The sequence below is a fragment of the Myotis myotis genome, unplaced genomic scaffold (genome assembly GCF_014108235.1).
Source record: "Myotis myotis isolate mMyoMyo1 unplaced genomic scaffold, mMyoMyo1.p scaffold_m19_p_3, whole genome shotgun sequence".
Taxonomy (NCBI): Eukaryota; Metazoa; Chordata; class Mammalia; order Chiroptera; family Vespertilionidae; genus Myotis; species Myotis myotis.
In genome coordinates, this window is record NW_023416335.1 from 144857530 (window position 1) to 144869449 (window position 11920).

The following is an 11920-nucleotide window of genomic DNA, read 5'->3' on the forward strand; positions in this document are numbered from 1 at the left end:
TTTGGTAGGATTTGTAACACATACAGAAGTAAAACGACAAAAATAGCATGAAAGCCAAGAAAAAAGAAATGGAATAGATTGTTCTAGATTCTTATACTTCATGTGAAGTAGTATAACACATGAAGATAAATGTGGTAAGTTAAAGATGTATACTCTCAAGTCCTAAAGCAATCATTAAAGTAAGTTATAACTAATAAACCAATATAGAAAATAAACATGGAGTATTGAAAAAGAAAAGCTAGAATGGCTATATTAATACTAGAGGCTCAGTACACAAAATTCGTGCATGGGGAGGGGGAGCTGTCCCTCAGCCCAGGCTGCACCGTCTCCAATCTGGGATCCCTCTCACAATTCAGGACTGCTAGCTCCCAACCGCTCACCTGCCTGCCTGCCTGACTGCCCCTAACCACTGCTGCCTGCCAGCCTAATCACCCCCTAACAGCTCCCCTGCCAGCCTGATCGATGCCTAACCGCTCACCTGCTGGCCCGACTGCCCCTAACTGCCCTCCCCTGCAGGCCTTGTCCACCCTAACTACCCTCCCCTGCAGGCCGGTCACTCCCTACTGCCCTCCTCTGCCAGCCCGGTCACCCCTAATTGCCCTCCCCTGCTGGCCTGATCACCCACAACTGCCCTCCCCTCCTGGCTATTTTGTGTCCACATGTAAATACCTGATATGTAGGATGTATTTTCATTGTTACAAATTGAACATAATTAAAGCATAGTGATTAATCACAAAAACAATATGTAATTATATATGTGTTTTCCAATGGTCTTAGGCGACCCCTGTGAAAGGGTCGTTCGAACCCCAAAGGGGTCGCAACCTACAGGCTGAGAACCGCTGCTTTATAGCCAGGTGGAAATATTTTACACTTTAACCAAATGTCTGTGACATGTTTTCAAGTGTCTCATCTCATTTGATTCTCACAGAAGTCCTGGAGTAGGTAGATAGGAGACTCGGTAGAATCCTATTTTCTTTTCACTAGGCCGAAAACGGAGATTCAGAAAGTTTAGAAACTTGACCTGACTGAAAAGAAGTAAGAAATGGTGGACCTTGAAAATGACTTCAGGTTTTCTCACTGCGCAGACTACAGTCAAACACTGCTGCAGTTAAACATTTTACCCTTTGTTCTCCCTGCGTGATCTACAATAATAATCTGCTTCATGTTGATGTTTACTGCTGTGATGCTGACAATTACCTGAAAGAGAAGTTGGGGTGCTTCACTGGGCTGGAAAAAGTTTAGCTAAATCAGAAAGCAGGTCTAATTAAGTGAGTTTATTCTATATATATAAAAGGCTAAGTTGACTCGCGCATGCGCAATACATATAAAGCTCTTGCTGGCGCCAATCGCACACGTCAATCTGTCATTGTCGATTATGAATTTGGTTGACACTTCTATTATAGAGAAAGGGTGAATAGTGATATTAAAATATTTCTTCTAATTAATTTCCTTTCGATGTGCATGAATGTGTGCACCGGGCCACATATCTAATAAAGGGCTTGTATCCAAAACATAAAAAGAACTCTCAAAAATCATTACCAGCAAATGAACAACAGTTTAAAATAAAATGGGCAATAGATCAGATACTCTACCCAAGATACAGGAACGGCATATAGAAATCACATGAAAAGATGCTAAACATCATTAGTTATTAGGGAAATGCAAATTGAAACCCTATGCGTCTTACCTGACATTCCCCACCCAATATATACAAACTTCCTGCCTGGGCCCACTCTGAACTCACCTCTTCCCTCAAAGCCTTGTGCCTTTTCGGTGTGCACTGTGTTCAGTGTACCTAGAACACCCTTTTACAATTTGTTTCTGCAAATAACTTTTACTAAATCCTGCAAAAGAGCACAAGCAACAGCCTCTCCAAACTCTTCCAACAACCCCCATTCCACTTAATCTGATTTAGAAGTTTCTTCATTCATACACTCAAATTTACTGAGATCCAACTAATTGCTAGGAAATAAAAGGTGTTGGTGGAAAACACACACACACTGAAAAAAGTGTCTGACTAAACTGGTAATGTCATATAAACCAGTAACTCTATGGTCATAGCAGAATGTCAATTTCAGTTATTTCTTTGATATTTAGCGTATACCTACAATATGCCTGGCATAAAGTAAGCTTCGAAAGTATAAATAAGATTCAGTCACTGCCTTCATAGCACTTACAATCTAATTAGAGATTAGGACAAGAAAACTAGTAATCACAGCATATAAGAGAAGTATAAATAAATGACAAATAGCCTATACTTAGGAGGCTCAGGCAGGATGAGAAATAAGGAAGACTTAACCAGAGTGACATAAGCTGAGACCTGAAGAATGGCAACTTTAACTAGAAGAGGATATATAGTCTATACAAAGAGCAGAAATTCAGAGCATGGCTATAACCCAGATCAGATAGTAGAAGCTAGTGTTGAGAAACAAGAGTAGAGATCAGATCATAAAGGGTTTTATAAGCCATTCTCAAGAATTAGGGAGTTTGTAATTTATCCAGAAGATAATCTTTGCCACTAAAGAGTCATTAGACTCTTGGGAATGCCATAGTCCAGCCATGGGCAAACTACGGCCCACGGGCCAGATCCGGCCCGTTTGAAATAAATAAAACTAAAAAAAAAAAAAGACCGTACCCTTTTATGTAATGATGTTTACTTTGAATTTATATTAGTTCACACAAACACTCCATCCATGCTTTTGTTCCGGCCCTCCGGTCCAGTTTAAGAACCCATTGTGGCCCTCGAGTCAAAAAGTTTGCCCACCCCTGCCATAGTCAGTCAGACTTGCCTTTTTCTAATACTCTGGCTGCAAAACCAAAAATAAACAGCTGCAGTAATCCAGGGTGGGAGAGACTCATGGTGGCTTGAACTAAGGCAGCAGCAGTGGGGATGAGGAAAGGCAGATGACCTAGAAAGTTATTTAAAAAGGTAAAATGTTAGGACTACATGACTGATCAGATGTGGGAGGTGAAGGGGAAAAGAGTCAAGGACAAAACTGAGTAGATGAGGTTACTCACTGGGATAAGTAGGGTATACTGAAGTAAATGATGAGTGTTCTTTAGGACATGTTAATCAGTAATGACTGTGGAACTGAAGAAATGTAGAGCATAGGATGATTTTAAAGGTAACAAACCAGAGAAATTCTGAGTGAAGATAAAAAGGTACTGAGATATTGAGGATGGTACAATTCTCAATGAAGGGCAGGGTACAGAACTAGTATTGCTTTTTAAGGACATTAGTGTGCCAAACAATATCAAACAGGAGGGCAGAAATAATTTAGCACTCTGGAGAGCTATAACAAGCACTAAGCGAATAACTTATATTATACCAACAACTCTACATACATTACTAGGGGCCCAGTGCACGAATTCATGCACCTTGAAAAGAACTGTGGGCCACAAGGCTGTGGTGAGCACAGGGGTGGGTCTCAGCCTATCCTCCGCACCCCCACCTGGCCCTTCCCACCACAGCCCCGCTCCCATAACCACCGCTGCTCCACATACTGATGGCTCCGGCCTCGTTCACACCCGCTGATGGCACCAAGCAATCAGGACCAGCAGCGGGTGCAAGTGGCAGCTCTGGAGCCAGTAGTAGGTGCAAGTGGGGCCAGCAGCAGGTGCGAGCACCTGGCAGGACCGCGGCACACGGGAGCAAAGAATTTTCAGTAACCACCAGAGGCTTGCCCCAATGACAGCGACTGGTGCCCGCCTTGGTCTGGCGCCCTGCTCACCTGCTCCACCATCCTGCTGCAGCCGACGCCCACCATGTTCTGCACTCTGCCACCTGCTGCCAACGCATGCCATAGTCCAACGTGCGCCCCCTGGTGGTAAGTGCACGTCATAGCAACCGGTTGTTCAGTTGTTCTGCTGTTCGGTCTATTTGCATATTAGGATTTTATATATATAGATAGTATTGCACTATACGAGATTTGTTAATAGATTTCATAAGAATTTCCTTCCACAAAAAAGTGAAAATGAAAAGGTTACATTATAATTTTGCATTTAGTCCCAGCAGCTATGTCCATTCAAAGGAAAGCCTTGACATTTGAACTCTTTGTCAAAAAGCCATGTTTTTTATTAATTCATATATTGAAGTAACTTGTTAAAATTGCAAACCACTGTACTGTGTCAAGAATGAGAATCTGCCGAAACCAGTTTGGCTCAGTGGATAGAGCGTCGGCCTGTGGACTGAAAGGTCCCAGGTTCGATTCCGGTCAAGGGCATATACCTGGGTTGCAGGCATATCCCCAGTGGGAGATGTGCAGAAGGCAGCTGATCGATGTTTCTCTCTCATTGATGTTTCTAACTCTCTATCTCTCTCCCTTCCTCTCTGTAAAAAATCAATAAAATATATTTAAAAAAAAAAAAAGAATGAGAATCTGTGTTTAGCCATTCTTGTATCCAAAGAACACACAGAGGTACTCAAATGTTTGTTAAACTAAAGAATGTCCTCCCCTGCCAAAAAAAAAGTCACACTCATATTGTATCCTATACCAGCAAGGTACTACCATGTTACAAGATCTATTCTAGGAAAAGAAATAGTCTCTGGGAAAATCTACTAAGCACCAAGAATATCCTTTATCTTTTTTAAGCACAAGGGTTTCACACACTATAACCATATCTAAAAGAAATTTGAAGGGGCCAAATTTAAGCTACAAAATAAATTCTTACTCAGAATGCCACCAAAACAAATTCTAAGAAAAAATAACTATTGATTTCCCATTTGTTTCAAGTCATTTTCAATAGAAACAAATTCTAATACAACCACAGTAAAAAACACAGACTAGAGTGAAATGTAAGGGTATAAAAATATAGGACTTTTTAACTTCAAGACAAGAGTGCTATCATTAGTGAGCCCATCTCTCACTCTAGTTCTCCCTCATTTTCTCTACCTTCTTGTAGGTTCCTCTTCACTGACTATCTATGTGCCAGAATCTATGCTAGATGCAAGTGAAATACTGCAGGCCCTGCCCTCAAGATGTCTACAGGTCTTCAGATTACAAAAATTCACAATACAAATATTTAGTCTACAGGCCTTCAGAATACAAATATTCACTAAAAACACAGCAACTTCAAGGACTTTAAAATCATATTACATTTCTTATTTAGACATGGTAAAGGGGTGGTTGTTAGCTAATGTGTTACTTCTGAAGAACTGAAGTGTATAAGCTCCAAGGTAAGGGGCTATTTGATGTATCCCCAATGCCTAATATAGTAACTGGAACAAATTAGGTGCTTAATAAATATTTGTTTAAAAATGAAAGTAAACTGTAACCATCAAAGGCATTGGGCTTAAGGACAAAATCTATTTTAAGCTATCTCCTTTCTCCTACCTTCTCTGTAAATTCAATTCATTCCACTAATTCAACTCTGTTCACCTGTAAGAAGAGAAGCAGAATGGCCTTTACAGACTTGTCCCCATATCTTCCCTCATTATTAACAGGATGTCACTCCTTCCATTTGGTTAACAGAAAATATATGGCTCTGCACATACATAGCAACAAAGAATAGCTGAACTCCAAAAATCAGGGTTTATTATCAAACTCAAACCTACTTTCAAAAGCTCAGCTAAGAAAAACAATATATAAAACAATCCATACACTCATGATGCCAAAAAAAAAACACAAAACCTACCCTTGAATTTAGTCAAATCATCCGAGAATTGAAAACATCGAATCAAAAAATGGGCAAAGGACCTAAATAGACACCTTTCAAAAGAGGACATTCAGAAAGCCAAGAGACATATGAAAACATGCTCAAAGTCACTAATCATCCGAGAGATGCAAATCAAAACAACAATGAGGTACCATCTCACACCTGTCAGACTGGCTATCATCAACAAATCAACAAACGACAAGTACTGGAGAGGATGTGGAGAAAAAGGAATACTTGTGCACTGCTGGTGGGAATGCAGACTGGTGCAGCCACTATGGAAGACAGTATGGAGTTTCCTTAAAAAACTGAAAATGGAACTCCCATTTGACCCTGTGATCCCACTTCTAGGAATATATCCCAAGAAACCAGAAACACCAATCAGAAAGGATATATGCACCCCTGTGTTCATAGCAGCACAATTCACCATAGCTAAGATCTGGAAACAGCCTAAGTGCCCATCGGTAGATGAATGGATTAGAAAACTGTGGTACATCTACACGATGGAATACTATGCTGCTCTAAAAAGGAAGGAACTCTTATCATTTGCAACGTCATGGATGGAACTGGAGAGCATTATGCTAAGTGAAATAAGCCAGTCAATGAAGGAAAAATACCACATGATCTCACTCATTCATGGATAATAGAGACCATTATAAACTTTTGAACAATAATAGATACAGAGGCAGAGCTGCCTCGAACAGACTGTCAAACTACAGCAGGAAGGCCGGGGAGGGTGGGAGGGCAGGAGGGGGGTGGGTAAGAGATCAACCAAAGGACTTGTATGCATGCATATAAGCATAACCAATGGACATAAGACACTGGGGGATAGGGGAGGCTAGGGGACTGTCTAGGGTGGGGGGTTAAAATGGACACATATGTAATACCCTCTGTAATACTTTAAGCAATAAATAAAAAATAAATAAATAAATAAATAAAATAATTTGGAAAAAAAAAAGAAAACATCAAACTAGTACCCTGTATTCACTGAGCTACTGAACTACCCATCAACAAAAACCAACAGCATACTAAGGAGCAATACAGGGACTGAAGTGTCTGGGTTCAATTCTGATCAAGGGCATATGCCTGGGTTACGGGCTCAGTCCCCAGTGGAGGGCATGCAGAAAGCAGCCAGTCAATCAATGATTCTCTCTCATCATTGATTTTTTCTTTCTCTCTCTCTCTCTCTCTCTCTCTCTCTCTCTCCCTCCCTCCCTCCCTCCCTCCCTCTCCCTTCCTCTCTGAAATCAATAAAAATATATTAGAAAAAATGAAATTCAGACATACTAAAACCATATTCTTAATCTTTAAAATTCCACCATATCTAACCAATGACTTGCAGGGAAATTAAGATGATAAATAACAACTGCACAGCATTTACTATGTGCCAGGCTGTCTAGTATATCTTCTTATTAATGCTAACAACCCCATAAAGTAGGTACTATTGCCATCCCCATATTACAGGTGAGGAGACTGAAGCACAGATGTTAAGTAATTTGACTGAAGTCACTAGTAAGTGTGAAAACAGTTTTTGAAACTAGCTTGGCTCTAAAGTCAAGCTCTTACCTGTTTTCTTACACTGCTTCTCCATATGACACAGATTAACTTCCTGCATCCATCACTTCCTACATTCAAAGTTCAAAGCAAGCAAAGTACTATACTCATTAGAAAAGTTACTCTACATCCCAAAGCTCAACACTGAGAGATTCTATTTCAGTAGAGTGGGGTTGTGGCCCAGTATCTGTACTTTTTTAAATATGTTTTTATTGATTTTAGGAAGAGAGAAACATCAATAGGCTGCCTCCTGCATGCCCCCTACTGGAGATCAAGCCCACAACCTGGGGGCTTGTGCCCTGAACAGGACTCAAACCAGTGACCTCTTGGTTCACAGGTTGATTGATACTCAACCACTGAGCCACACCAGCTGGGCAGCATCTGTATTTTTTAAAGGTACCACATGTGATTCTTGTGAACACTGGTCAACATCCCCTGCCCTAGGTTTCTAAAATAGACAGGGCTTAGCTGAACATTTTTATAGGGAGGGATGGTTGGAGGAAATAAATAGAGACACACACACTCTCTGTCATGTATATGTATATACTAGAGGCCCGGTGCATAAATTTCTGCATGGGTGGGGTCTGGCTGACCTGTCCCAATTGGGGCAATTGGGGGAGGGGCCGGTTGGGGGGAAGGGCCGCAGGCGGTTGGCCGGCGGCCCCACCTCCTGATCTAACTCTTGGTTGAACTCCTGGTGGAGGGGACAATTTGCATATTAGACTTTTATTATATAGGATATTTTTCCCCAAACTCCCCTTTCCAGAAAGGTAATGTGGGTTTTTATGCCTTGAGTACTATTTTAATGGTGACAGTAACAAAACAAAAAAAGATATTTTGTTTCTTAAAGCAAGATTGGATTAGATTTGTGCATTAGAAAAATAACTCGTGGTGGTGTGGAAAGGTGACTGTAGGCAAAGAGACTGCAGACAAGGAGAGAAAAAAATTAGCTAAGAACTCATAACTACAGGCAAACGAAAGGCCTGAATGAACTAAACACTGAGAATGAAAAGGATGCAGCAAATTTAAGAAACATCATTACGGTTAAGTGGCTAGGACTTGGTTATTGATTAAACATTGTTATAGAAATGGACATCTCCAAGTTTGTTTTATATGCACCCAGGTGAATGATGCTGCCATGAAACTAAATCTAAACTGAGAGAATAAGTGAATTTTGTGGATCATGATAGTATTATTTGGAAGAGGGGCAGCTTTTGGCATGAAAATATAGTTTATAGAAGTGATGGGAATGGGTGTGAATATGCAATGAGAACAAATGAGGTGATACAGTTATGAAATAAAAGACTAATTTTAAGAAGTCGGATTAGGAAAGATGAGTGGCTAGAGAGGCAGTTCGATTAATTAATAGTCGTACTTCAGTTTCATCTACCTTCCCAACCTTTATTTACTTTCCTTTTGCCATTTTCCCTCTAGTTTATTTTACATAACTATATTAAGTTTATATTTGTGAATAGCCTGGGAGGCAGGGTGAAAAAGGTCCTACATTTCACAACTATTTCATCATCTCAAGGGTTCAAAATCAATCCACACCTGAAAGAGGAAATTCTCCCTCTTGAAAAGTCTTAGATTGAATCAGTCCAGAGGGAAAATCAAATGGGATAACCTTCATATACAGGGCTTTACAGTTGTGAAGAATAAGTGAAACAGCTTATTCTTGTACTTTTACTTATTAATTGTATTATTTTCCAAATGAACAACTATAAAACTACTTTTGCCCCATTCTGTATGTAGTGAGTCAAGTAGATCAGCACCCACCCTGAAGACAAAAACTGACAATGACAAGACAACCAAAGAGCGTGAATAATCCCAAATTGATGACCAACCTATCGTTTAAAAAGCCAGTATGCAGAATATGTCATTTTTAATGCTTTTGTTATTTCAGGTAATCCTAACGACTCCAACACAAAAAATGATTGACATCACCTCCACTTTAGAGATAAACAATATGAAGGTCAGAGAAGTCATGCTTGCTCAATTCGGCAAGGTCACATTTCCGATTATCAGTAAAACCACGACCACAGATTATTATTCCGCCACGTAGTCTAGTAACCCATACACCAAACCACACATGCTGCCAAATCATTCAAAATGGGGTGGGGAGGGCACAGCATAGGGGAAATGAGTGAAACTCGAAGAACAGAGGAAGCTGTCTACAAGTAAATAGTCCTTAGGGTGGGATGAGTCATCACCAGACCCAACAGCTTACAAAATACTCGCGCAGAGGGAAACGCCGCCAGGGCTATGTCGTGACAGCCCTAAACTACAAGCTCACGTGAAGAAGCCGGGCGTGCTTTCGCAGCGTCAACGGGCACGACAAAATCAATCTCTGCACCCACTCCTCCTTCCTAACGAACGAGGCGGGGATCACTGACCGCCCCCTTAGGAAAGCACCAAAGATACTTCCGGACTGACAGCAGCAAGGAGACGTCCAGGGAACAAAATCCTTACCGAACAACTTCGCAGGCGAGCGTGGGACGGAAGCACGCCCTTTCGCTCACAAGCACCGACCAGTTCAGCAGTCGGATAAAATGGATCTACTACACTCTCTTCTTCTGTGCGCAACGGCTGCGCGGCACCTGTTTCTGGCTCCTCTCTAAGGGCCTTCGCCGAGAGTGAAGCAGAGGAAGGCAGGGGCAAACGCGATTAAGGCCTCCAAGAGAGGAAGCCGCAGGAGAACTAAGCACGGAACAAACACACAGAACTAAAAAAGGAGCCAGAAAAAATAAAGGAACTGGGCAACCTCCTGTCCCTACGCGAAAGTAATACAAAGAGCAGCCCCCACGCCCCGGGGCGGAACAGACCGCCGCAGTGCCGAGGCCTAGCTGGCCTCGGAGCGGGAACCAGGCGTCTCATTCCCCGACTGAGCCGGCATTCTCGAGAAAACAGCTGACACCGCCAAGTCCTCCTCTTCTCCCACACCCGCCACGGGCTGCTCCTGGTGCAGACAAGCCCCCGCCTCCCTCCCCGGCCGGCCTCCAAGCAGCCAAGGCATCCCCCGTTACAGAAAAGGGCGAGGCGTTTCCCGTGGCCGTTACTTACCTTCCCGCTCACTACGCCCGCCACCGCCATGTTTTCTGCGCGGGCCTGTGATGACGTAGCAGCGTCCCACGTGTCTCTCGGCCTCACAACAACATCCGGCAAAACTGGGCTGATTTCCGGGAGGGAAAGGGGCGGGAAGTAGACGGAACGGCGCGGCGTGAAGGGGCGGGGCGGGAGGAGCCGTCTGACGCATGCGCGGTGAGTAGGGCGCGGAGGCAGCTAGGGTGGAGTCTCTGGTACACACTGCGCATGTGCCTGGGTATTTTTCTAAGAGGGAAGCGGAGTGGACGTGGTTTTGCCTCGGGGTTTGCGGAGGAGTGAGACTCCGCCAATCACCTTCCAATTCAGTTCGGAGAGAACACCACTTTGGGAGCCAGCGAACATAGACCTGGCTTTGTGGCTAGAGGCAAGTAACTTCCTCCTTCCGCTTCAGCCTCAGTTTCTCTTCTGTAACACTGAGATGATAGAGCTGTGTGAAGATTAAAGGAATCCTAGCCCTCTGTCTGAGGCACACACAGTGCCTTTCCCCTCTGTATGTGAAGTGTCCGATTTTCAGTTTGGTCACTGCCGCTCACACTTGACATTGAGCAGGTGCTTTGCTAACTTCAGTAACAGCCCTGACCGGTTTGGCTCAGTGGATAGAGCGTTGGCCTGCGGGCTGAAGGGTCTCAGGTTCGATTCCGGTCAAGGGCATGAACCTGGGTTGCGGACACATTCCCGGTGGGGACTATGCAGGAGGCAGCTGATCGATGTTTCTGGCTCTCTATCCCTCTCCCTTCCTCTCTGTGAAAAGGTCAATAGAATCTATTTTTTTAAAAAAGAACTTCAGTAACATACCACACCCTCACTGTTCTAGAGTCCAATGTTCATAGCTCATAGATTCTACATAGTTACTTAATAACTGTGTGGCTTGAAACAAGTTTCTGAATTCAACCAAGCTTCAGTATGTAAAATGAGAATTACCCATGGAGTGGGTGTAGGACTCTCCTGGGACAATGCATGTGTGGTAAGATGGTTTGTCAAGATAGTAAGATATTGGTTTTCTTCTCCGTGCTATAAAAGAACGCTAGGGAATGATTGGAAACTCCCCTGATGGCTCTGGCACAAGATGTGGGACTTCCCTTGCCCCAGAGCATTGTAAAAGGGCCTTTGGTACCAAAACATCTGAGTTCATTGAGCTACTTCTCTTCACACAATGGAGAAAGGTTAGAGGCTTTTTGAGGTTGGTTGGGTAAGTGGCAACCAATGGGAATAACAGAAAAGGCGGGTTTCAGGTTCTGTGCCTATGGGGAACCTAATGGGTGAGGGAGGTGGCAAGACCTTACATGAGAATGGATGTGTAGCACTGTTAGGGAGGCTGCCCAGTGGGCCTCAGAGATTCTATTCATGGCCAACACCCAGGCCCACGCTTGGCACTGACTGAATCAGCAAAGCAGCTCATCTGTAAGGGATAAGTGAGTTGGGGAAATGAGCATGTTAATAGTAACCAACATTGAGTGAAGACTTGAGGACCTTACCCAAATGTACTGGACTAAGACCCCTTGACCTTCATACAATCCTGGGTGTGGTTTGTAGACCTCTTATAGTGATCCAGATAAAATTTTCCACCAGCTCAGAGTAATGGGGTATGATTAGAGGAAAAAACAATTTTTTT

The 11920-nt window shown here is 43.0% G+C and overlaps 1 protein-coding gene across 3 annotated transcripts in view; it reads right to left on the bottom strand.

Moving 5' to 3' along the window:
* Positions 1 to 10350, bottom strand: part of TBC1D15 (TBC1 domain family member 15) — a 72922-nt gene extending 62572 nt beyond the window's left edge. For all 3 annotated transcript variants that reach the window (XM_036297366.1, XM_036297367.1, XM_036297365.1), the window contains exon 1: positions 10267 to 10350. In XM_036297366.1, coding sequence (XP_036153259.1) covers positions 10267 to 10296 — 30 coding nt within the window. In that variant the 5' untranslated portion in view covers positions 10297 to 10350. The remainder of the gene's footprint in view (positions 1 to 10266) is intronic.
* Positions 10351 to 11920: the final 1570 nt, after the last annotated feature.